The sequence below is a fragment of the Lepidochelys kempii genome, chromosome 15, assembly GCF_965140285.1.
Source record: "Lepidochelys kempii isolate rLepKem1 chromosome 15, rLepKem1.hap1, whole genome shotgun sequence".
Classification (NCBI taxonomy): domain Eukaryota; kingdom Metazoa; phylum Chordata; order Testudines; family Cheloniidae; genus Lepidochelys; species Lepidochelys kempii.
In genome coordinates, this window is record NC_136394.1 from 15,541,592 (window position 1) to 15,569,317 (window position 27,726).

The following is a 27,726-nucleotide window of genomic DNA, read 5'->3' on the forward strand; positions in this document are numbered from 1 at the left end:
TATCTCCATATAAGGTCGGTGAGTTAATATCTTATTGGATCAACTTCTGTTAAATAAAGAGACAAGCTTTTGACCTTAGAGTTTATTTATCCATTTTAGTATCTACAAGTTGTTCTCTTCGCTGTGTTTCAAAAGTCAAATTGTTGTGTCATCCTTCAAACTGCAAATAGCTAACATAAACATTGGCAGTGGACCATTTGCATTTAAATGATAATATTCCCAAATGCCGTGGAAAGAACTTTCTTGGATGCTTGCCACTTAAAGTAAAATTAGAAAAGACCCTAGGCAACAGCAGTGAATGAAGAATTGTAATGGCTGAACTGAAGCAAGTTATCATACATTTATACAGTATCTTCTTTTTTTTCTTTAATTGAGAAGTGGTAAGCTTGTATCACTTGTGTTGAAATGAATGTGTACAGGTGGAACTGTTGAATTGAGTATTTGGGCACTATACTGCGTGCAAGGGGATGTTCTTATTCCTCTCATGTCATTATCGCTAATGAAAATAAGCTTCCTCCCTGGTGTTCCAAGGGTTTCACAAGATGCACACTTTTCCCTTGCCCTCCCCCCCCCCCAAAACAAACAAACAAACAAAACCCAAAGCATCCCAGCATTTCCTGAGGGAGGAAAATTTGATGTTTTCCTTGGTGAGCTCCTCATATCATTCTGCTCTAGAGGAGGGGTATAATGAGCCATGGTAACATCCCCAAAACACAGTAGATGCCCTTAAGTCCATATGAATCACAGGGGATTGTTAGGAGTTGAAGGCCTTCTCCATTGGCTTTGTAGCCTCCATCCATCTCCTTCATGGGGCATTGAGAGAGCTGTGCATGGATCTCTGGGGTATGATCTGGCCCTAAAAGAAAGCATTGCAACGCTGGAGAATCATTGAAATGGTGGTAGAGGAGGCAATGGTTCATATTAAAGCAATCAGATTTGTATCTTTTCTTGTTAGGTGATCTATATCAGAAGCCCTTTATCTCTGGAAATGCAGATGGCAATTCATTTGAGCTGACAGGTTCTGAAGATTACTTGCTCCTGGCCTGCGATGGATTCTTTGATGCCATCAGACCATATGACGTGGTGGATCTGGTCCTAGATCACTTAAAGCAAAACAAAGGAGATGGTCTCAAGGCAGCAGAGAGACTGGTGGCTGCAGCAAAGGAAAATGGATCCAGTGACAACATCACTGTCTTGGTGGCCTTCTTAAGGAACCCCCCAGACATCTTGGCAGACTGCTTGGGAGACCCTAAAAGCCTCAGTGCTGATGAGGGTGCAGAGGATTCACCCTTTAACTTTTTCAGCTCTGAGATGAACAATCAGAGCGACAGCCACACAACGATAAAATCTTAACTCTCATATGTTCCACTAAAGAAATTTCTTTCCATTAAAGAAGCTGCTAGTAGGTTGGGTAAAACGTCAGGAATAAGGTGACCAAAATTCCACAAAGAAAAATGTCAGAGCTCATCTTACTGTATCCATTGTCCCCTCTTCCCCTGAAACAGCTGAGCAGGCTGGAAGACTTGTGCAGCTACTTCTTCCCTGGACATAGTTTTAAAGTGTTTGCCAGGTTGCCAGTTCATGTCCCTCTGTCCTGGAGGTGATAAGGAATGTATAAGCTAATGGAGGAGAATACTTATTTGTATTATGCTTATTTGGGTTCTGCTTTAATTCAAAATAGTGCTTAAAAAAGAAAGCTAACATGCAGATAGTTTAATTGTAATGTTACCTATTTAGGGTGTGTGTGGGGGAGAGAAGCCATCATCAAGTCGAAGCTTGTTACTGCACACTATCTCCATGAACAGGTTCAGTATTCTAGAGGATCAGGTGTCCAGAAACGGGATCTTGTGCTTTTCGTGTTATACCCTCAGAGACCTCTCAACTTCATCATTTTGTACCAAAGACAAAATTGTGAAAGATGGTGATATAATAGAAACCTCATCCTTTTAAAGAACCATTTGACTTTTCATAATTATGGGGAAAATACAACGGAACACTTAAGGAGGGAAACTAGGAATATCCTAAACAGAAGAAGCAATCTGTAGTTAATTACTCTCTGGCATGGTCTGGTAATTAATTTAATTGACTGATATGGAAAGAATAACTTAAGAGTAAGGGTGAGTTATTTCTGTGACACAAACACACTTTATTAGCTATTTGGTAACCTGAAAAGAGAGGACACTTGCTGACTGTGTTTGTAAGGGGTCCATAGAAATTGTGTGTTTATGCTCTGCCAGTTCAATAGGCCCTGTACTTGCCACATCGTTTTTTATGGTTTGCTATAAACAAAGTGAAGTATTTTATTTTTTTCTTTTCATAAAGTTTTTGAGTATTTACTGAACGTTATGGTTGTGGGAACTTTTTTTGCAGTGTTACTGGATTTTTTTAAATTTTTTTTATTTAAATAGGATTTTAAAAATGTACACTTTTGTTGTCTGGCTTTAAAAACTGGCCACCTTCAAGTGCCTTAAATGTTTCAGAAAAGGATGGGAAAGGTTAGTTTTCTATCAAATTCAGGTGACCATGTTCTAGTTCTGTTTTTAAAATTTAGTTTATTTCATTAATATAAATATTTTAATGCACTTACAGCTCTTTCATTTTTTTGTGAATGATTGAGCAGGAACTGTGTTCCAAGAACATTTTTGTTTTTCAGTGTTGCCAAACTCTGTGGTGTTTGTGAGACTCCTGATGTTTGGTGTTTGCTTAAAGGCCCCGGCTAGCTGGCCTCAGGTTATTTACCTGAGAATCTTCAATTTCATTTTAAAAAAAATTCTAACCCTCAGTTTTGTAGAGGGCAAACCCTATGTGCACCAATATCACTGTGCAGATTTTCAATAAAAAGAACCCCAAGTGTGTGTGTTTAAAAAAAAAAAAAAAAAAGAGTTAGGCCTGACTCACAGTTGCTGGATGTTGGCAATACTGCATTGATGATTGTATATATATTTTGATACAGTAACTTTCTGAGGCGGTGAGAAGTTGAGATTATATTAGAGAACTATGTGACGTGTATATCATATGCATGGGTGCAAGCACGCAGTATGCGTGCATATATAATTGCATTGCTTAGCAGATAGCAGACACATGACAGTCACAGTCAGTGCTGCTGGAGCCTCTAGTCTGATTCTGTCACTGTTCCCATCACCGGGAAACTTTCTGTATGAGCAGGATCTGAGAGCTATGTTGCAAATTTATTTTATAACTTTTGTATCTGAACAGGAAAAGCAGCCCCTCAGGTGGTGAGAATGTAACATCACTTTTGACTTAGGCATACTGTTTTCATACTGCAGTCCTGTTGGTTAAAATGCCCCGAATATTTTAAATCGGAAATGTTTTAAGGGGAGTAAACGTCTATGGAAAATTGAGATTTGTCTTAGCTTGATCAGATAGCAGCCTTAAAATAATGAGGTGGGGTGAGGAGGCAGAGCAGCACTGATTGTGCTCGTGCTATGATAAGCTATCAGCTAACGTAAGATAATTCAATTATCCAAGTGATTTATTTGTCAGGTTACCCCCAAAAGATCATACAATTCAACATAGTAACTCCATGAGTGAGGGGTGGAGGAATATTCCACCACCTAGTAACTCTGACAGTGGCTCTGTTAATGTATTATGGAAAGGCGGTAGCCTCTCCATAGTTAAGGTTGTAACCATTTTTCTATTATAAAGAGAAATTTTGCTACCCTTCTAAAATGCTTGGGAGAAGCTTTCTCTTACTGCAAGTGAGGTAGGTAAGGTGGAAGGTGAGAGGGAATTTTTTGTGCCAAATCTGGCTGTTCAAATTTGGAGACTTCCCTGATTATAAGAATAATTCAGTGAATCTTTGTCATATCCTACCTCTATAATGATGCAACCCAGAAACTTCAGCTTAGGTTTGTTTGCTGGGGTTTTGGTGACCTAGTGCATTTTGGCATCTTGAGGAGACAAGTCCCCATATTCAGAAATTGAGCATTCTATCTGTGTCTTTTGGACCTCTCAGGTTCACTGTTACTTTTGTCAAAACCAGGATAGCTTATAGAGGTGGTGTAAGATTTGGAAGATTCATGAAGTTGCTGTTTTTGTTTCAGAACTCTGACAGCATTTCAAAGATATGGAGGGAAGCAGGCACACTTTAAAAGCCAAGCCCTTTGTACCTACCTTTCTGTTATAATCGTCTGCCCGGTAATGCTGCCAAAATTAAACAAATCCACCTGAAACTTCTGACCGAGGCTCCTTGCCAGGTGAGAATATCTTAGCCAACTATCAAGTGGCTAAGACATGATATTTTTCAGATATGGGAGCTAAAATGAGACTTCAGCTTAAAGCAGAAACCAATGAATGACTTAGACTAGCAGAATCCATAGTTAGTGGGAAATACGGATACTTTGATTTGGAGTTATTTGCTGTGGATTTTTTTGAATCTTCATGGACTGATGGAGAATTTCTGGATGAAATCCTGGTCCTGCTGAAGCGGATGACAAAACTCTAATTGACTTCAGTGGGGCCAGAATGTCACCCTCTAAGCTTCACAGAGGCTCCTACAGGCTTTCAAAGGTCAGCAGCTCCTACAGATCTAAGCAGAACCAACCAGGCTAAAAAGTTAGCAGATTTTATGTACGTAGACAAGTACGTTATGACTGACACACTGTTGTCATTAAAGGTGCAACCTGTTGTACACAGTACTTACCTCTGAAACTACTTCTGCATCAATAGTTGTCCTTGATCAAAATTTGATAAATGAATTTTTATAAAAGAAAAACTTCAACCTGTAGCATTTAGTAAATATCAGGAATTTAAAAAGGAAGGTGGGAAGAGTGTCTCTTTGAGTGACATGCATAAAAAATATTGGAAACACAGGAAGCTTTAAACCTATCCTTTGCTCTCTGTATAAGTGGCACATTTTATCTTGATTTAGGAGGCTTTGTATATGTACGTATCCTCGTGCTGTATATGACACTTACATGATTGGTAGCATATGTACCCCTTATGGATCATGAGGAATGAGTTCCTTTGCTTATTCATCTACATTTAAAAAGTTCTACTTTTCCTGAGACCTGTCTATGGCCATGAAAAAGACACAGACCTTCATTCACTGTATAAGTCTTCTTTTTCTTTTTGATCCTGTGTATTATTGACTGATTACAGTTATCATATAATTCTGGTTGTTCTCTGGGCAATGGGATAGGGAGTTAAGGTCATTTGATCTTAACTTTATTTCCATACGTTCAAATGCTTGATCTTTTTACAAGTTTTCTCTTCAAAATTTCCTGGTTTTCTTTGCACTTACCATTCTCTTCATATTTGTTTCCCACCGCCACCTCCTTAAATTATTGGTATGGCGCAGCTTAACCAAGGTTTGCTATTATCTGGGAATAGTCTCAAGTGTGTGAACGCTTTTAAAAATGCATATATTTTTATTTTTGGGAGGCAGGGGGGGCAGGCTAAGTTGCCTTTATAGCTAACAGCAAGGACATGTCTTGGGCTCTCTTGTTGAGCTTAGCACATAAAACTGTTCATGATTCCAGACAATTTCTCAGATTTAGACCCATAGGTTTGAGTTATAGGTAGGGCCCTGTGAATTCCTAGAGTGCAGAATTGTGCTTAAGAAAGTAAGCTTTTAATTAAAACAAAATTAAAAACCCAGCCCTTAACTTTATGCTTTTCTTTGAAACTCTGAATGCAAACCTTGACACTGGCTTCTTCCAGAGACGATAGAAAGCCTGAAATGATCTGAGAAATGTGACATTCCTTATTCATGTAACTGGGTTGGTAATGCTGAAACCTAATGATAGACCTTTAAATGTCAACATAAAATGATCAACTGCAAAATAGTTAAATGATTTAGCTAAAAGCTTTGATTATCCCACAACCCCAAACTACCCAGCTGTCAAAACCTGCAGCTTCACCCGTGACAATGTCTAAGATGCAGTTGTACATCATTGATGTAAAAGAAATTGGCATGTTGAACATGTGGGAACAGCATCAGATTTAAACACAGGGAGTTACTCTCCCTGTTGTACTATTAATTTTCATATTTAAACTCCCTTTAAATGAAACTATTGCAGAATTCCTAGTCTGCCTCAACAAATGGCTGCAGAATCCCGGAATCTTTCTGTAGAATTTAAGTTCAGCTTGCCAGGAACTAAACATGCTCTTGAAATAGAAATGGGTCTATCATCCGTGAGTGTACTAGAAAACTAGTATAATCGTCTGATCAAGAGAAGTACTGGACATGACACACTTTAGATACTGGTAACAGAGTTCAAAGGGGCACCATCAAATTAAAAATCACATTTCTGCCTGAAATTTATTTTTTTTACATTCTTGTGTTAAGGTTACTATAACCTGAGCAAGACGGGGGCAGCGGGAAGAATATAGTCTTTATTTTGTCAGTCTGTTTGTTTCTGCATATAAACAGCAATTTATATATAGTCAGTTTTACTGTTTCCTCTGTGTAGTCAGTCAGATTTCCCTTATTTTGGGGACTTTTACATAGCAATAGTAAAGGAGGGGAAAGTGATGTGAAACCACAAAAATTGGCTGAGGGACTCAGGGCAGATGTAGTACCTGAAACTACTTTTCATCTGAATAGATTTCAAGTTGGATTGTGTCCCTTTTTAAGAAGTAGCTCAGAGTAACCAAGCACTAAAATGTAGTCTTTTAAAAACAATGCAACAGACACTTAAAAGCCTCATCTTCTGTGGGATGAAAACCTGCTTTTTTCATGATGCTTAGATATGGTACAAGTCTCCCTTGTGCTTGAACAGCTCAGTTCTAATCCTTTTTACTTTTATTCTTTAGTCCTTGAAAGAAATGTAAAATAAATTAATAAAACAAATGTTCTGGGTCTAACGTAAACAAAAGGACCAAAAATTCATAACTCATGGTTGTAAACAAGGAGAGTTGTTCAAGGGAAAAGGACTCCTGTCACAACCTGTTAATGTCTGTTTGACATGTTTTTTGTAGAACCTTTGAGAGCTAGAGAGAGATATAGAGACAGAGCAATTTTTAGAACAGTGCGGGAGGGGGAATTAAGTAAAATTTACCCTCTAACAGTGACAGAGGAATGAAAGAGAGCATGCAAGACAGGAACACGTTTAAGTGTTATTAGTGCCTATTTTAAAAAGGAAGTGGGCTGGAAAATAGAGCTACAAATGTCAGTTTCTTATGGAGAAATACCAAGTGCTGGAAGAAATTAAAAACACTTTTAAAATGGCAGAACTAGAGTGATAACCTTGTCTTATAATAGTGAGGTGTGGGGTCAGGAATGGGGTCAAAGTAAAGCATCCTAGGTGATTTCTGTGACCTTGCTCAGTATTGTTGTGTCCTTAGAGGTTCATGCTGATAAGTGGAATTCTAAACATATTGCATGCAAGGGAACTAGGCTGAGATATACAGTTCTGTGTACACAGGTTATCGGCTACCACACAGTTGCTGCTGTAAGTAAATGCCATGAAGTGTGTTAATGAATTGATATTGCGGGTTGGATCTGCTAGGATGAGTAATTGGCGTGGAGTTGTTTCAGCAGAGTTGGCAGTTGAATAGTGTTAATCATAGTGATGACTTTAATAGCATTTAATAGACACTTACTTGAATTCAGATCAGATGATATATTGCTTTAAAAAAAAAAAAAAGCATTCCCAGGGCTATTAGCATTGTATGGTAAAAAGACACTAAAACTGCCAGAAGAAAGTTGTGGGGGGTTTTTTTCGTCCTCTGTTTGAGAAGTGCTTGCTTTCTGGGTTCTGGATATAGGTCTGCTGCGCTTTCCATTAGAAATCTGCACTTTCACTTGATATTTTAGTAAAAGAATAGTTTTGAGCTGAAACGTAGCAGCCACCTCCCACAAATCCTAAAAGGAGCTTTCCAAACAGAGATGCTATTAAAGACCACCAAGGAAATACAGGTGTTTTTTAAATATGTATTGGACAATAGGTCTTGGCTCCTAAGATGTCACCAGAGAATTGCTTAAATCACATACAAGTCTATGAAGGGTATATATTGAAAGATTGTTTCAGTTGAAACTTCCTAAGATTAAAAAAGCTATGTTAAAAGAAAATTCAAGGTCTAACTTAACAGACAAAAGCTAGGAAAATTGGAGTCAATGTTGCTACTCCATTCTTAGCACTTAGATGCCACAGTGATGGGTGTTCTACAATTGCTGAAAGATTAATGGATCACTGTTATGTATTGCCACGTGTTGTATTTGAGTAAAAGCAAATGCTTCTGGGGATGTGTGGGGGAAAAATCAGCCTTAACGAATTTTTCTGATCCTTGTTAATCTAACACTTGAAGACTGCAGGTGGTTTTTATATATATAGATAGCTGTTAGTTACATTTGGATTAAAACTTCCGTTCTTACTTACAGGTGCCTTTAGGCTCTAGTGCAATATCCTAGCCACACTGTGCTAGGCAAAATACTAGCACAGAATTAACAGCCTCTTTGCAGTTTTTCATAACTTTTGGACTAATTCCTTTTGGGTTGAAATTTCCCAGGCTTTATCTCATCCAAAAATTAATGTTTGGAAAATTAATGCAAAATCATCTAAACTGTCTTGAATAATTGGTGGTTTTCCCCATGCATCTATTATGTATATATCTTTTCTAGTTTGGGTTGTGAACAGGAAGGGCGGTTGTGACCTCCCACCGCTTTCTTTCTGGTTTAGTGGAGGAGGTGGTTCCAAAAATGTCTGTTGTAACAGAGTCCTGGTCTGGAGAAGGGTGAAAACTACTGCGCTGAAGCACCCATTTGGTTTGCAGAATGCTACCATTGGAAGGTCTATGCTACAAAACCCAGAACCCCATTTCTACCAAAAGGGTTAGAACTTGTAGTATGGACAAGACTAGGTTAGTCCCATCCACGCTATAAGCTTGAATTCTGGTTCAATTTTAAAGTCCCCGTTTTCATGAGACCCTCTGAAAAGAGGAAACCCATGTGAGCATCCTAAGTTGTTCTGCAGTTCTAGTTTTGTGTGGGTTTTCCAAGCTGTGCACATTCCTGCTGAGATTGTTTACTTTCCTGTGCACCAGCAACAAAAGACAGCTGTGTTGGCAGCATAGGAAATTTTGCAAAATGCAACGTTCCTCCAATAAAGGAGGACAAAATCAATAGAGAGAAAAAATATTTTCAAGCTTCTTGGAATACAAACAATGGAATACAAAAAATCCAAGCTAGAAGAAAGTTGGCAGTGTGCTGTTTGAATATATCTTAGTTAAGGAAATCACTGTTCTAAGCTAATGCATTTTGTCTGCTTTATTTTATTGACAAGTTTCCTACACCCAGGGGTTCGTGTCTTGTTGCTGATATGTACTTTTTAGCATGAAGAAATCAGACATCTATTTAACTTGCTGAGGACTGGGGATCTGTTTCTGCAGATTTCCCCTAGTTAAAACATGATTTACCAGAGCTTTCTGCTTTCACAAGTAACGAGCCATATTGCACCAAACCTCAACAACACTTTAATATCACTAGTAGTGGCTTTTTTTTGGTGATAACTCATGTATTTGGCCAGCCTAGTGACACTGCTCTGTATTGTCATACTGAAGACCCTAGTATTTCCTCCCCTGGTGGATTGATCTCCAAGGCCTAGCAAGATATGGGAAGTAATGCACTCAGCTCCTAGGGGTTTGTGTCATTCAGCAGTGACCTAGTTAAGGTGTGACTTTTGCCAGTTGTGAAGGGAGTATTATCCATTCCTTGGTCAAAAGGATGGTGTCCTTTAGGACTTCAAGGATAAGGGAGACACAGCTAGAAAACAAGAGGAATCTTAAGGGCTTCTGAGAGGGATCCCCAATGCAATCCATTTCTGTAGTTGCCTCTGCATATTGTTCTTTTTGTCTAATGTGATTCTAGTTATTGCTAAGCTATTTATTAATGATGCTGTTTGCTCTAGGGTTTGAGCAATATAGTATATAAAATGTCATTCTTATTTGCTAGAGATTCTCTGTGATGGGAGGAAATGTTATACTAGTATAAACAATGGGTTTCAGAGTAGCAGCCGTGTTAGTCTGTATTCGCAAAAAGAAAAGGAGTACTTGTTAGACTCTAAGGTGCCACAAGTACTCCTTTTCTTTTAGTATAAACAATGCATCTATTTTTACCTTTTAGTTCAAGAGATCTAAGTCTGCCTCTTATCCCCACCTCATTTTTCCTTTTCTTCCCACTTCTCCCTTGCCATTCCTCATCTAGAAAGGAAAAATGGTCTTCTTTTGGAACCAGCATCAAAGTTTGTGTGCAACTCTAGACAATAAACTCCACCTGAATTGGCTCAGTGCAGATGCCCTGTATAATTTTGTCCAGTCTGACTTAATTCCACTATAAAAATACAGATCTGTGGTCCGATGCTGCAAATGAGCCTTTGGCATTGGGAACATAGGAAATACCATACAGAGTACGCAGGACTAGATGACCCATTGATTGGATGTAACTGACATTTTGCCAATACCAGATGCTTCAGAGGAAGACCTTAATCTCCTATTATGCCATAACCTGCCAATAGGGGATGCTTCATCTAAAATCCAGGCAGTTAGAGCTTCTTATGCCTGTAGTATGAGGGTTTATATTGCTTAACTTCTATCCTCGTCTGGGACACACCTTGCTATCACCCTGCCTGTAGAGGAATCACGCTTGTTTCCAGCCATTTTAGGCTGGTTTGAAAGGAGAATTATTTGCCTCTTCGGTTCTCCTTTTGCTCCCCACCCCAAGTGAACAAAAAAGAAAGACAATCTAATACGTATACTTCAAACTTCTCACCAAGACATTTCTCCAGTGTTAGGTACATAATATAATGTAAACACAGTATCAGACATCTAGCAGTAATGTTAGACTTTTGTAACTACTTGTATTGATTAAAAATGCACATAATTATGATCAGTATTAAAATAGTTTTTGAGTACACAACTATTGCTTTATTCTGGCAACCTCCTCTTAGCATGTTGGCTAATGAACCTTGGGTGAAAACAAGAAGGACCCATTATTAGAAATAAGGGATCTGTTAGTTGTGTCATTTAAACATAGTCCTCACTTATTTATTTTGACTGTTACTCTGCAGTTGCAGAGAGGCTGAGATACAGCAGGTTTTGTAAGCTGTGGCTTAAGCAGTTATCCAGTATTTTAAGACTTTTTCTTTCCTATTTAGGCTGACTGATTACTTGTACATGAGCTGTAAACCTGTTATTAAACATGCTATGCATATTGTATATTCACTTATGTGAATTGTTCTAACAGTGCTTGTGTGTGTTGTTATGATGCTACATTTCCTTATATATTTACGTGTATTGCATGTGGTTTAATTGTTTTTATATTGTCACTTTTGTATTCACATAGTGCCTGAAGTATCTATTTGCCTATTGCAAGGAATTTAAATTGTTTCAGAACAGTGATTGAGTAGCAAAGGGAGTAGGGGCAAGAGATTCCCTTACTGTAGGACGTGTTTTGAAGTGTTAATAAATTGCAAGGATCCAAAGATTCTGTTATTCATTTCTTCATTTTAATCACAGAAGTGGCTTAAAAACACTTGAGCCATATGACTAACTTCCAAGATCATGTTTTTCCATTTCAGGCTGGCAAATACAGCTTCGTCTTGTCAGAATTTTTCAGTAGGCTTTCTACTGGAAAAGATTGCTGGAGCTCTGGAAGGAAAGAACCCTCGCAGTACCTAGAAGGAAAGAACAGGTTTGAAGGTGAAAATGGGAGGTGGAGGGGGAGAACGAAAACTTCCTTTAATGGGGGCATAGGATAGGAGCAGAAGTAAGGGGGAAATACTGAGATGAGATGGAGGGGCGCACAGCTGACTCCAGGTTGGGAAAAGGCATCCCAACAGTTGCTGCTGCTGTTCCTATGGCAGTGGAAGCTGGTGCCCTGTGGTCCTCAACCTCCCCTCAGCTACTTGTGCCTGTGCATGGATGCACCCTGTCCTGTCCCCCACACCCCTTGAGCTGGTGCACGTGTTCCTGCCTCTTCCTGGGCCAAACATCTCTGCTGGAACTCGCAGTGGCTGGAAGCCTGGTCTGGACTGGACCAGGGAGTCCTACCTGCTCTCTGGCAACCAGCCTGATCTTGTGTCCTTTGGGATCCTTCTCTCATTTCCACATCCTCCTTCCCCCGCATCCTTCTACATGCAGGCATGGAAAGGTAGCCAGGTCCCACTCTTCTGCCCCCAAAATACCTTGCAGAGGTGAAACATGTATCTGCCCCCAATATTCCCATTGCGGGGTGATAGCCCCCTCAGTTCCACCACCTGTGAATGAAAGGACACTATTGTGAAGACCACCATAAAGCTGCCTTCAAAAATATAACAAGCAACCCTTTGACTCGAGAATAGTGGTTTTGAAAATCTCTTACAATGAACATGGTTGTTAAAAAAAAATCCAATAATTTAATATAGTGCATTTTTAAAATGTTTTATTACTGAGGGTACTCTAAAACCAAACAGTCAAACTTTGTCTTCAGATATATGCCATTGGCTCATTATGGGTTTCCTTTGCTTCTCTATACCCTGAACTTAGCAACACAAACTACACCCAGGATTGAGTTGGCCCAGTGACTAATGTTCTGCAGTGCCAGAGCAATGGGTAACTATTTGAAAATGGCTGTCACTTTGTACAGCTTGGCGCATTCTAAAAGCAAAGTAATCGCTCTTCAGAAGTATTGTTGAGCTAAAAGTAAGACAGCCTTGGCGGGGGATGGCTTAGCAGTATCTAGAGGGATGGGGATATGTTGGCATTAACCCTTAGGAAACTGGCGAATACCCAGACCTAGATTGCCTAATTTCCTAAGGCAGAGATTCTCTAGTTTGTGATCCACTGAGCCTTTACCTGTGGTCTTAGAGAACTGACTGATCCTGCTTTCACAGGGTCCAAGTAAATCCATAATCTAGAGCAGCGGCAGTTCGTTGACGGCTGCAGAAGGGATTGCTATTAGTAAAGAATCCATGTACAACTTGCATTCACTTTATATGTCCTGCGCATTCCCATTGCTCCCTGGCAATGGGTGTCCAAAGGGCCAATCTCCTCCGTAAGGACTTGAGTCCATTGCCACTGCAATCGGATACTGACTTCAAGGAGAGCAGGATTGCATCTTGGTACTGAAGTTCCATCCTGTCATTGTATTGGTCCTCCTCACTGGTACCTGGCTTCAGCTTTTCCAGAGTTTGTTGCTTTGCACCTATGCAGAGTGAATCAGCAGCATCTGTTCTCAAGTCATCTATTAGAGTGCCCAAATTTCCCCATGAGCATCCCTTTCCATAGCTCTTCTTGGCCAAGTGTCTTCAGCTGACCTCTTCCCTCTGATACAGGGCAATGGCAGAGCTAATCAGCTACAGCTGTGTACTGCTGGGGCACTCAAGCAAGAAGCAATGTTCAAAATAAAGTACTAGAGAATATGGTGGGTTTTGATCTAACATACATTAAGTAGGTGTAGCTGGATGTGGGTACCCCTGCTGACTAGCTCCAGCAAACCAAACAAAAGTTGACCAGGGTAATGGGCTAGTGGATAGTATTATACCTTGTCACATGTAAGATGTTTGTTTTCCTGCTTAGGGACATTATACCGCAGCCAAGAGCCTGCCTCCCAGCCCAGTAGACAGACTTGAACTGCAGGGCTCAAGTTAGTGTACTAAAAATAGTGTGGATGTTGCAGCTTGAGCTGCAGCTAATGCTCTCAAGCCCACCCGACCAGCTCAAGTTGTTCCATCCACACTAGTTTTCACGCAGTAGCTTAAGCCCCACGAGCACAAGTCCATCTGTCCAGGCTGGGAGGCACTCTCCCAGCTGCAATGTAGGCATTCCCTGGAAGCAGTGGTTTTCAACCTTTTTTCATTTGTGGACCGCTACAAAATTTCAAATGGAGGTGCAGACTCCTTTTTCTAGTCTTAGACATAGTCTGTGGACCTCCAGAGGTCCACAAACCACAGGTTGAAAACCACTGTTCTAATAAGGCAGTGCGCTGAGGAGATGGGAGAGAGTTTAATTATCAGTTAGAATGGGGAGAATGTTTAAAATGGGGCAGCAGCTATTTAAACATTAAATGAGAGAGAGCTCTTATAAATGTTCTGAATAAGTCTGGGAAAACATCAACTTGGTCATGTAATACAAGCACTTATGGTACATTTTTCCCCTTGAGGAGAGTCTTTCATTCAGAATAATCCAGAAAGAAATTATTCTAACTCCACTGTTTGTAATGGAGCAGATTAGCTACAATATTTGGGTAAGAAGTTTGAGATTCTATTTTCCTGATCCTGAAATAGATTCTACTGTCATGTAAAGGGATGTACTTTCCAAATCACGCTCTGGGCAGCATAGCAGATACCTCCAGGAAACTGTTACATAAGGTAACCTACACTCCTGTCACTTTCCAGTATTCAATATGATTTTTTTTTAAAGCAATAGGCAAAAGTTCTGAGTTTCTACTTCCCACTTAATGGAGTCAGATTTTTAATATCTGCCCTCTTTCTCTCTAGCAATCTTTTTAGTGAAGTAACAACACAAATGCTGGCTCAGAGTAAAATGCACTTATTTTCAAAGATTTCAAAACACTTTACAAGCATTAATGACTTAGGCTCCTGAATCCTGGCTATGAATGGCAAAACTCCCTTTGACTTCAATAGGACTAGGATTTTACCTGGCGGGAGGGACTAAAGAAAAAATGCCAAGGAAATCATTTAATAGCAACGTTGACTGGGCTGTTTAGGTGAAGTTTATTCTTAATGCCTGGTTTTCTTGACTTAATTATTTCTGTGTTCCTAACTGCAGCTGAAGAACAATCATCATTAAAATCAAAAGGCTGAAGGCAATGGAATAAATCAGTAGTTTCCAGGGGCCTTGCAGAAGTCAATGGCAGCCATTCGTATCCTGAGGAACAAGGCCTCTGATATGCAGGAGAGACAGAGGCTGCAGGCATCTGTGCGTTCCTTTCCTTTAGGTTTATGAAGGGTCTGTTTATGTTTCCTGCCTCTAGAGGGCTCTCTGTTACCTTTTGGCAAAAGAGTTCCGAAAAAGGTTTTTGGTTGTGCCCGCTGGCACTATTAACAAAGAAACAGCCAATGTTGCATTCATGTTTTTTTGCCTTGTCTCTCGAAGCTTAAAATGTGAAATGTTTTCATAGTACATTAATACCTTCCTGCCTGTGTGGTTTATTATGCTAGGGATACTTGTGAGTGCAGTAAGCCTGCCACTGACATGATTTAAAAGAAAAAGGCATAGAAAGGCACGATCTAGCAGTTTGGACACTATCTTTAAATTAGGTTCTGTCATGCCTTAAAACCAAAAGGGCCATCCACTCCTGTTTCCATCAGTGGCCAATACCAGTTGCTTCAGAGAAGTGGGCAAGAAACCCTACATTTCGAAGGGAGGGGATAACTTGTCCCAGGGAAAGTTTCTTCCTAATTCCCATTAATTAAAGGTTGGTTTAAGCCCTGAAGTACAAGGGTTATATCTCTCTGAAAATTCTTTTGTTGGTGTTTTGTGCTTTCCCTGTAAACATGCATGTCCAGTGTTAATAGTAATATCTCATCTATTTTTGGGTCCTGCAGAGATACTGGTACCTGTGTGAGCAAGTGTTAGACTAGGCCCTTCTTTATTACGGAGGTGCTGGTTGCAGGTAAGGCTGAGCTTCATTTTGCAATTAAAGGGATTCAGTCTTTGTTTTGTATCAAAAATACAGCCTAGTGTCCCCCAAACTTACTCTTTGCATGCAGAATATATTTTCTGAGCATTCATCATTAATTACTTTATGAATTGAAAAGTGGGTTCTTTAGGAAACTTAGCATCCTGTGTCAGTTTTTTTTTTTCTTTCCTCAAATACCTTACCAATGGAATAACTGACACTTCAATATAATGAAAATTAGTTGAAATCTTGCACAGCATCTGCAGTTGAAGAAATTAGGTTGTAATTAAGCTAAATTAATGATTTTATCTAATCGTTTTGACTGTACAGGTTCTAGCCAGGCTCAGGTAACTTTTACATGGGGCCATTGTGACAGAGGAAATTCAACCAATCACCACCCTTTCTCTACAGGTATTTTGCAATGAGTTGTAATGACTCAGTGATATAAGGGAGACTGGACGCTTGTCAAGAGTTTTTCATAGGTACATTAACAGGCCCAACTGTGTCTGCTCTTTAAAGGCTCACTGGCTGCATACTAGCTCTGGCATCAGTGTTTGGAAAGATTCCCATGGCATTGCAGCTTCAGCTCTACTGCCCATTGGAACAGCGCTACGGGCAGAACGGAGGCAGCAGTGTTGGGAAAGCATTTGGCTCTCTCTGCCTTCCTGCACATAGTGCCAGTCTTACTAACACAGCCCTCTAAACCAATAAGTCAACTGCAAATTTTAAGGGCCAAATTCACACCAAAGCAGCCATTGTAAGGTAGCATTCTCTTTAGGTTTCTTGTTTAGTGTTCAGGTGTGATATTTTTAAAAATTAAGGAAATTCCAAGACACCAAACTGTTAAAATGGAATTAAGGTTGAGGCGTAGTGGTCCACAGACTCTTACAAATGCTTTCATCATAAACATATAGTGTTGTTACAGGGAAGAGTTAAGGTACTTTGTGTGCCTTAATTCTGTATTTCTCTAATGTGTTTTTGATTTCTTGTAATGCTGGCTTTTGGGATAGTTACAGCATCCTTGTATTGGCTTTTATTTAAATTACTGATTATGTATTCCCAACCTTAACGCTGCCTTAACATTATTTTATTATTGTTATTATTATTGTTTTTGTTTTATCTGGAAATAATAGAAAGGAAAGTGGCTATTAGATCGGAGGGTACATCTGAAAAAGCAGCTAGCTTCTGGGGAGAGGGTAGCAGGGGGAGAGAAAGGGGGTTCAAGCAGTGTTGGAATCTTTATTTAAGTAGTCTAGGAAAAGGTTTAAAATAAATATTCAAAATATTAGTGAAAAGTTGTTCAGAAGTTCTGCCTGGTATTTTCTCCCATGATTCCAAAAGTTACTCTTTAAACTGCAGCTGTGCTGCAGAAAATTGTTGTCAAACATCTTGTTTTTAATGAAATTTAAAATCAATGGGCTTTTCTCAGATAGCAGCAATAAGCCAAGCCAGGAGGCTCATTAGTAGGCTAGTGGTGAATGTCCTGCATGGCGGTGGGCCCTGTGTCTCTCAGCAACTTGCTAGGAGCACTGAAGCTAGGTCTGCCAAAGCACTCTAGTCCTCCTACTGGGAGACTACTCCACCAGCTAATAGGCTTCCTGACCATGAAACCTTTCTTGTTATTCCGTCTTAGTTTTGCCGTTCTTCATTTCTTCCCACTACAGTAGCCATAGCCCCTTGGAGCGCTCTGAACACATATGCTTCATATTAGGGAGGGGAATCAAACTGCTTTTTTATTTACTCTGAGTTAAATACCTAGTAGTGACTCAATTTTCAGTGAATATTGAACAAGATTATTTGATGTCCTCTAGAGCTCCCAGAGCTGCTCTAGGGCAGTGAGATCTGGAGTGGGCTAGTTGTGTCCATCTACTAATAAGTAAGACTGCTGGAGCTTGGAATCCATCAGTGATCCATGCAAGCGTCTGTGACATGCACAAATGCCGGCAGCTAATGAAATGAAGCAGAGATTCCATGGGCTCACAGGGCCTATGCAGATTCACAAAGTGTTGGTTGAGATGTCCCGGGAAGACAGGAGCTGGGGGTGAGTAAGAGACCACTGGGGATGCTCCTTGTACTGAAATGGTTCTAGAATGGGACAGCATAAAAACAGCTTGTGATGGTAATGGCTGCTATGAACTGTTAAACTCCCAGCAGCAGCAGAGAGGCAGGTGCATGGGAAGTAGCCACAGTGTTTCACAAGGACCTGTTAGATCGCAACTGTGTTCCTGGCTGCAGACTATTGAAGGGGGGGTTGGCCTTTGGGCTTTGCTTTCAGATGTTTTGCCCGATCTAATCTCAGTCTTCGACAGATACAAATACTTTAATAATGAGGTTCAATAAGGACGAGTGCAGAGTCCTGCACTTAGGACGGAAGAATCCCATGCACCGCTACGGACTAGGGACCGAATGACTCGGCAGCAGTTCTGCAGAAAAGGACCTAGGGGTTACAGTGGACGAGAAGCTGGATATGAATCAACAGTGTGCCCTTGTTGCCAAGAAGGCCAATGGCATTTTGGGATGTATAAGTAGGGGCATTGCCAGCAGATCGAGGGACGTGATCGTTCCCCTCTATTCGACATTGGTGAGGCCTCATCTGGAGTACTGTGTCCAGGTTTGGGCCCCACACTACAAGAAGGATGTGGATAAATTGGAAAGAGTCCAGCGGAGGGCAACAAAAATTATTAGGGGACTGGAACCCATGACTTATGAGGAGAGGCTGAGGGAACTGGGATTGTTTAGTCTGCAGAAGAGAAGAATGAGGGAGGATTTGATACCTGCTTTCAGTTACCTGAAAGGGGGTTCCAAAGAGGATGGATCTAGACTGTTCTCAGTGATAGCAGATGACAGAACAAGGAGTAATGGTCTCAAGTTGCAGTGGGGGAGGTTTAGGTTGGATATTAGGAAAAACTTTTTCACTAGGAGGGTGGTGAAACACTAGAATGCGTTACCTAGGGAGGTGGTGGAATCTCCTTCCTTAGAAGTTTTTAAGGTCAGGCTTGACAAAGCCCTGGCTGGGATGATTTAGTTGGGGATTGGTCCTGCTTTGAGCAGGGGGTTGGACTAGATGACCTCCTGAGGTCCCTTCCAACCCTGATATTCTATGAAAGGCAGAAGTTTGGGGCAACTCAAAGAGCCCTCCCATCTCTACTTCAATTTGTAGGCTGTTGCAATCTCCTGACTCTCTCATTGCTCTGCCCTACTCATTGCTTTGCTATGCTTGCTATACATATTAAGTCAAATTCTTCATTTTGCTAATATTTGTAAGTGTATTCAACCCACTTAAATTGCCCTGAAGCTTCAATTGGCTGCATATTTCACTTCCTGCACCTGACCTGCTGTGTAGTGTTGCTATATGCTTCTAAAGCTGCTGCAATGTTTTATCCAAGATGTACAGTAGCAGTAGTTAGAGAGGCTGTGTGGTCTAGTGGTAAACCAAGGAACTGGGAATCAGGATCCCTGGTTCTATCTCACTGGGTGATCCTGGCTAAAGTCCTTTCCCTATCTATCTAGGTTTCCCTGTGATATCCTAGAATCCATTCAGAAGAACAGTATTCTTCTGCCTTTTGAAAGACACTGAATAAATGCCAAGTATTGCTTATTTCAGTGATATGGTTTGCCAATTTGTAATGCACTCCAAGGTGTGTATATTAAGGGTTACATAAATCAAAAAATAACATAAAATGTGAATAATAACTGCACAGACACCATGGTAATGAGTGCATATACAAATGTAGATAGCTAGATGCTATTTAATGACCAGTTCCTAATTGTACAGTATGTTTGCTTTGGTTTTTTTTCTCAGTCTATATGAGCTGCTTGGAGCTCTATTATCAATGCAAATTATTTACCACTCATTTGTATGCAATATGCTCCTGCTTTGAAAGTGCTTTATAAATTTCAAGCTAAACTCATCCCTGCAACTCCACTTAAATCAACGTTTACATTTATGCAAGAGCTGTTGGTTCCCTTTATTTTAATGGGTTTGATGGGTTGTTTTTCTTTAGGGGAATGTGCTCTAGTGCAGCATTTCCCAAACATTATTGATACGTGTGTCACCTTCTTAAACGGACGTTTGAAGAACCATGTGCAAATTTCTCCTTTTTGTGCACCTTTATTTTAGGCCACAATAGCTTAATTTACTACAAGTCTGTAAATACTTAATTTCATTGTGGAATGTATCTGATGGAGATCTGCCTGGGGGGAATTCGATGTGAAGGGAGTTAGGCTGGGGAAGTCAAAGTGGGAGGGGTAGAAGGCATGAGGTTTAGAGCTGGCTGGGAATTTTTCAGTGAAACTGAAAAGGCTGTTTTGTAGAAACTTACGTTTTCCAGGAACCCACCGGTTTTGACAGAACTTTCACTGGGAAGGTTTCTCAGGTTTAGGATAGAATTTCTAGTCAAAACGAGATAGACAAACACCTCAGAACAGCCTGGGGACAGGATGCTCACCTGGGATGCACAGACCAGGTGCATAGTCCCTACTTGGCTTGATTCAGATGAGTGCCCTGCCCACCAGGCTATTGGCTATTCTAGGATGGGTTGATGGGTCTCTCTCTCTCTCTCTCTCTCTCTGATCTTTCATGACCATCTCTGAAAGGTCTCAGTTTTTTGTCCTGATGCAGAGTGGGATAATTCTTGAAATCACGAAAAGTTTCACAAAACAGGAAAACTCATTTTCCCACTCAGGTCTAACAAAGTTAGATTGGGAGCGGAGGGGGGTGGGATTCTGGCTGAAGTGTGGGGAGGGCTTGGGGGGAAGGGCAGAAAGGGTTCTGACGGGGTATGTGTAAAAACAGGGGGCGGGGGACAGAGAGCTTGCAGGAGGTTTGTTTGGAAGTGCGGGACTTCAACTCCAGTTCGCCCTTTTTTCTCCTCAAGGCTTCATGTTCCTAGTTCCCTCTGAGCCAGGAAGCTGTGGCCCCTGACCATTCTGGATTCTTTCCCTCGCGTCTCCTCCTGTCCCGGTCTCACCGTTCCTTCCTCTTGGTTAAGGAATTCCACAGCCCTCCTGCACGGGGTTGTGAAATGATTCAAACAGGCTTTCCCAGCCCACCAGTATTGAGGTTCCAACCCCATTCCATGGAGCCTCCCTTGGTCCTGAGACTCACATTTGCCCTCTGGATTCCAGGGCCCACCAGCCACCCTCCTCGATGCAGGGCCATGATTCAGGAAGTCTTCCCCATCCCACCACTCTCCCTCCTGGTTCTGGTTCTCACCTTAGGGAGTCTCTCTCTCCTCACTGTTAGCCCTCTCCCTTTTAATCCTCCTAGAAGGCATCTAACAGCTGTATTTTTATCATGTTAAGGAGATAGCTCACTCCCTTGAATACCTTTTTCCTTCAAGAAGCCATGTCATGGAATGGGGCTGGGTAGCCACAGCCCCCACTATCCCTTAAAGGGGACAGAGAAACCTATTATAGCGCATCACTACCAACGAGCTCACATACCACTGTTTTTGGCAATTTATGCTCTAGTGTTTATCAACCCTTCTGCTCCTATTCGCCCAGATCCTGCCCAACTCCTGTCCTTGTCTCTCTCCTTCCCCTCTTCTCTTGTTCTCCCCCACTGTATACCTGCTCTCCTCCCCCCAACTTCTATCCTCTTCCTTGTAACTGTCACCTTGCCACCCTGGGGAAAAAAATATCCATTGATGAATGTGGCAAACTCATAGAAGAGTTCCGTGGCCTCCACCAAACTTTCTGTTTCTATAAAATCCCTCCAAAGATGGAGCCTTATCTACCTCATTTTGTTTTTCAGCACTGGGGTGGAAGAAGCCGCAGCAGTGGCAAATCAGCAAATGGGCCACGGAGCACTTTGAATGTGACTGGCGGTCTAACCACCCCCATTATATTGCAATATAAAAAGCAGATGCCAGACCTTCCACCTATGAATGTTGTGGCCCAGTGCATTCTGTTTAGGTGGCACATGTGCATGCATAATAGTATTTACTCTTTGAGAACTGTTCTTCCAAGTAGCTCTCTGATTCAGCCACTCTTGGGATGGCTTTTACTAAGGCCTGGTCTACACACAAAACTTGGGTCAGCCTAGCTACATCACGCAGGGCTGTGATAAAAAGTTACACCCTGAGCACCATAGTTAGGTCGAACTATTCCCCAGGGTAGATGTGGCTAGATCAAGAGAAGGATTCTTCCATTGATTTAGCTACCACCTATCGGAAGGCTGGCCTACTTGCATTGAGGGGAAAAAGCCCTTTCTGTCACTGCTGGAAGCATCTACCCTACCGCAGCACAGCTGTAGTTAACCCAACTCACTACCTGCCTCTGGTCTACTTAAGATTTAAAATTAGAATGAGTGGCGCATAGGAAATTCGGGAGATGAAACCTCACCCAACGTCTGGGAAAGCTTCACTTTTAATCATCACAAATAGCGAGATAAGTTCAGATCGTTTATACAGGGGCTGGGGCTGGTTTCCATAACATGGTGTCTAGCCTGTGATGTATAAAGTCGTATGCTGTGTTGCACAAACCCTGTGGTGATGGGCACTCTTATAAGAACTGTGGAGTAGATAAATATATACGGTGTGTGTGCACATACACACAACCCTATACTCTACAGGTGGAGAGGTGATAGCTGTGTGATGAATTGCAAAGCCGTGTGATAAATAGTCAAAGATGCATAGGTCTATTTCACCTACCTTCTGTCCATGAGCTTCTCTCTCTATTTTAACATCCTCTTCAAGTAGCTGCCATTAGGGCCCCTTTTCAACAAGTGCAAGGGCCAGAGCAGTGTAAAGGGTCCTGAAAGCGTGTATCTGACTAGGGGGGAAATTTCCTGGTGCAGACACAGCCATAAAGCTGCCTTCTATGGACCACATTGCAAGATCTGGCATAAGGGGTGTGTCCACAGGATGCACCATTATGGAGATCCCTGGCAGGTCTGCAGGCTGATAGGGCAGCCTCCCTGGGGCTGTCCTAACTTGGACAAGTTGCTGGGATTGTCTCCTAAATTACAACAGGGGACGCCCCAGCCCCCCGAGCAGCCCAGGAGCAGGATGGCACAAAGGTGGCTTAAAGCCACCTTAGTTCCCCCTCCATTTGCCCTTGGTATGTTAAAAATTTTGTCACTTTAAAGTCATTATATGCCCATTGGGTTAGAAATAGGAGCTTTTTCCCATGGGGAAGGAGGATTCCTAGCTTCTGAGGGGGACCCAGCACTTGCTTCTGTAACTGCAAGGATTTGGGACATTGAAGCATTTATGGGAGGATTCTTGCCGCCCTGACATGGATGTGGAGCAGCCTTGAAGCAGCTGGGGCATTCTGGTTTGTCCTTTGTAACAAGTGCTCATGCTAACCATGTTGAAGCTGAACAAAAACCCTATTCGAGCAGAAACCAAAGTTGTTTTAATTAACATCTTACTTACACTAAGCCTTGGCCATCTGTTCCACCCCCTCAATGCGAATGCCACTGTCCCTGTTGATGACATAATTAAAAATGAAAATATATTTTGGTAGAACGCAGCAAAGGCATCTGTGGTGATTTTTCTTATATTCCTGACCCATCCCTCCCCTTCAAAAAAAAGAAAAAAAAAAATCCAGAGGGAAACTGCTTCAGCTTCCCTTCAACTCTGTAATGAAGCTGTTGTAGCAGTGTCACACTGAGCTTTCTTGGGCTGTCTAACTACTTTATTATATTCTATGTTGACACTGTTTTAAACCAGCCCACGACAAGTTTTTACTCTCGTCCAATTGCTGCCAGATTAGCTAATGTCTAAGCTTTGTTTTTATTGTTGCAGTAACAAAAGTGAAAGGGAGGGAGGCATTTGAATCCTGCTTTGTTAGAACTACAGCTCCATGTGAAAGAACTTGAAACCTCTCCACTCTTAAACTAATCGGAAATCTGTTCGTAGCAGGAAGCTGCCCCCTCATCTCAAGGCTCTTTCAAGTTCCAAGAAGGGGTTAACTTGAATACAGAACAAGAAACTTTAGTGAACAGAAGAGGAATGATATAATGACCGCTGAGATCAGCTGGGCTGCTCATGTTACAAACATGGGCCTAAGTTTTTCTGAGGCTGGGGGAGGAGGGGGGCAGCTTTCCTGTAACTGGGCTAGAGCAGTTACTCAGGTCTTTTACAGCAAATGAAATCACCAGGGTGAGTCACATTCCCTTTTGCTTCTCTCTGCCAAGTTCTAAGCACTAAGGGTTGGGGCGGGGGGGTGAACTCAAAAAGCAAAACCAACAGAAAGCAACAGAGCAGGAAAGTTGAACTGAGACAACCCTCCATCTAGATATTATTTGACATTTTAGGACTGATGGTGGGTAGAGATAAAAGGTCTATAAATATCCTGTTAGTGAATTTCACAACAATATCACCTGTCAATCCCTCAGCTGAACAAATAGGTTAACTTCTTCAAATAATACACTGCATAATTACAGATTACATTCTTGTGCCATATGGAATGAAGGACTGATCGCTGCAAAAGACGTTAACCTTTCCTTTCAATTGAAAGATGCTCTAGCCTTGGGAAGGTAAATGGCACATGCAGCTGCTGTTGCTGAATCATTCGAGTCCCAAGACAGGACTGAGCAAAACACCAAGATGGTTAACTGACGCTAACCCGCTCAGCCAGTGGTATCTTTCAACGCTTTGGAAGCTCAGTCAGTGTTCACCTCTATTTAATAAATTACCAGGGAGCTTTGCTCCAGGGCTCATAATGAAGTTCTGAGATTCTTATTCTTGTCAATTACCTGGTATCTTTATTTATTTTATTTTATTTATTTATTACAAATGGGAACATCAGTCCACAGAGTGTTTTTTAGAATGCTCGGAGGTCAGAGTGTCTCAGGAATGTTTTTTTTTGGTTTGTTTTTGCATCAGACTTTTTAGCACATATCCTACCTACATTTTATAGATTTGATAGATTAAGGCCAGAAGGAGTTACCCAAGTGATCATCTAGTCTGACCTCCTGCATAACACAGGCCATAGAACTCCCCTCTCCCCCGCAAATAATTCCTGATGTAGCTAGACCATATCTTTTAGGAAAAAATCCAATAGTGATTTAAAAAATGGCCCATGATAGAGAATCCTCCATGACCCTTGATCAATTCCAATGGTTAATTAACCTCACTGTTATTTAAAAAAATTACATCTTTGTTATAAATATAAAGGGAAGGGTAACCACCTTTCTGTATACAGTGTTATAAAATCCCTCCTGGCCAGAGGCAAAACCCTTTCACCTGTAAAGGGTTAAGAAGCTAAGATAACCTTGCTGGCTCCTGACCCAAAATGACCAATGAGGGGACAAGATACTTTCAAATCTGGAGAGGGGGAACAAAGGGTTCTATCTGTCTGCGTGATGCTTTTGCCGGGAACAGATCAGAAATGCAAGCCGTCCAACTCCTGTTAAGTTAGTAAGTAATCTAGCTAGAAAATGCGTTAGATTTTCTTTTGTTTAATGGCTGGTAAAATAAACTGGTAAAATGGCTGGAGGGAATGTGTATTCCTGTTTTGTGTCTTTTTGTAACTTAAGGTTTTGCCTAGAGGGATTCTCTTTGTTTTGAATCTGATTACCCTGTAAGGTATTTACCATCCTGATTTTACAGAGGTGATTCTTTTACCTTTTCTTTAATTAAAATTCTTCTTTTAAGAACCTGATTGATTTTTCATTGTTCTTAAGATCCAAGGGTTTGGGTCTGTGTTCACCTGTACCAATTGGTGAGGATTATTATCAAGCCTTCCCCAGGAAAGGGGGTGTAGGGCTTGGGGGATATTTTGGGGGAAGACGTCTCCAAGTGGGCTCTTTCCCTGTTCTTTGTTTAACATGGTTGGTGGTGGCAGCATACGGTTCAAGGACAAGGAAAAGTTTGTACCTTGGGGAAGTTTTTAACCTAAGCTGGTAAGAATAAGCTTAGGGGGTCTTTCATGCAGGTCCCCACATCTGTACCCTAGAATTCAGAGTGGGGAAGGAACTTTGACAACCTTATTTCCAGTTTGAATTTTAGTTTCACCTTTCAGTCACTGGATCTTTGTGTCTTGTAGGACAATATCACACTTAACCATATTATCAGCAAGAGAAAAGCAAAGAATCACAGCTAGCAATGGATTCCACATGGCAGGTTTAAATATGTTATTTATATAATACTATAAATGTTCATGGTGCTTTAAAAACAAACAAAAGACAATATCCCTGTCTTTAAAAGCTTATGGTCAAAGGGCCAAATTCTGATCACTGTTACACGTATATTAAAAAATCCGTAGTCGCTCCACTCAGTGACTTTGGATTTGTACAGGTGTCAGTGATCAGAATCTGTCTTTAAGACATTGATGTGATGAAGGATGGAAACAAGCATTGAAAGGCAGGGAAATAAGATAAATGGGATTGTTTGGGTGAATGCCTTCTTTTGCAGGTTATGTACAGTTTTGTTTGGTTGTGCTTTTTGGATACAAGTATTAAGAAGGTAAAACTAGTGTTTGTTTGTCTGCCTCAGTGCAGCAGTGTGTTTTTAAGGGAGAGATCTGAAGAAGCTAAAGCAGGGTGGGCTGGGTTAGGAAGGGTTTCCAGACATGGTTAACTGCATGGAATCAGGCATGACAAGGAAAGCAGGGAAAGGCAACGAAAGAGTGGTTGGTTGTGTGGCTTAGGCACCGCTATGGGACTAAAGGCGTGGGGGAGAGAAGTAGGTTGGAGTAACCATTAAAGTATATGCATGGTAGATGAATTTTATTACTGCATTATGGCTAGATTGGAGAAGAGCGATGCAAGAGACAGAGAGATGTAGTTAGCAGTAGCCGAGATCATAGATGTAACCACCAGGGAGAGTATCAGGGATGTGTGCTCCCCCAACATTTTATTATTTGAGCGTAAGTGCAGATTTGGCACTTATTGCATTCCCACTCCTTGCCCTCCTCAACATTGTAGGTGGGTGCATCACTGATAGCAGAACCAGACAATCAGCACCTGGACAGGGGGAGCTGGCAGTAGGAAGGGAGAGTAATGGATGGGGTTTTGGAGACATTCCAGAAGGACTTTGTGTCAGTCCTCGGAGTGGAGATGGGTTAAAAAATTACACTGGGGTTGTGGTCCAGTGGGACAGGGAGGATAGTAGTCTTGGCAACAGTAAGAGGAGGAAGGGAAGAAAGTGACTTCACATGAACAGGCTGCTGCTAAGTGCACTTGAGTTGAACAGAGAAGCACTCTGTATGCAAGAATAATAGCCTGAGCTATCCAATCTAGCTATCTAATATTTTTATTATTATTAATCTATTATTGATTTTCATAAAGAAACAAACAATGAAAAGTACCAAAAGATAAATGACTTACAGCTGGTATATATTTCCAAATACTGCATGCTTTGTGATAGTGCCAATAGAATTATGCAATTTTACAACTTTCCAAAGTTACAAGACAATACTACATAGACGGAACACGTTCGAGTGGCGGTAACTGATTTAAAATAGGAGAAGACCTATATGAATAGGGAGAGAAGGGAAGGAGAGTATAACGGGTGGTGAGGGAATAAGAGGAGGGATTAGGAGGAATGAACTCTAGCATTCCTTGAGCCATCTCAGCACTTTTAGCCAAATGTATCTAGAACATGGTCCAAATGTCTTCAGATCCATTTAATTGCTTTCTCTGTTGATAAGCTATTCTTTCTTTGGCTGCTAATTCAGACAAGTCCAAATACCATGGCTCTATTCTGGGCATAAGCCTACTTTTTCATCTGTGTACAATCATGTGCTTGGTGATCATTGGTTCTTGGGGGCTGCAAAGTCTTTGTGATGGACTAAACCCAGGTGAGCAGGTAAACAAGCTAGGACAAAATTTTCAACTGAGATTTGGCTCCTTAAACTGAGCATGGTTTTAACTCTTGTACCCACGTCTTTCCACAGCTGCCTGACTGTTGGACAGCTTCACAGTATATGCATCAGGGTTCTTTTTGTTTCAGCACAAACAAATACCAGTAGATAAGGGCCTTATCTTGGACAGCTTTGATGGTGACTGATACATTTTGAATTGTATCAAACGGCCTGAGATCCATAGAAGTATTTTTAACATTCTGTAAAATGCTTTGCCATTGGGGTTCTTTTAAGGTCCCTGATAAATCTCCTTCCTGTACTTTCACAAAGAACTCCTCCTTGATATTCCCATGATGGATGCATTAGGAGTTAGTTTACGCCCATGAGGGGAC

At 41.2% G+C, this 27,726-nt stretch overlaps 1 protein-coding gene across 2 annotated transcripts in view; it reads left to right on the top strand.

Moving 5' to 3' along the window:
* Positions 1-11,441, top strand: part of PPM1F (protein phosphatase, Mg2+/Mn2+ dependent 1F) — a 42,296-nt gene extending 30,855 nt beyond the window's left edge. For both annotated transcript variants that reach the window (XM_073313627.2, XM_073313628.2), the window contains one exon: positions 956-11,441. In XM_073313627.2, the coding sequence (XP_073169728.1) occupies positions 956-1,353 (398 nt within the window). In that variant the 3' untranslated portion in view covers positions 1,354-11,441. The remainder of the gene's footprint in view (positions 1-955) is intronic.
* Positions 11,442-27,726: the final 16,285 nt, after the last annotated feature.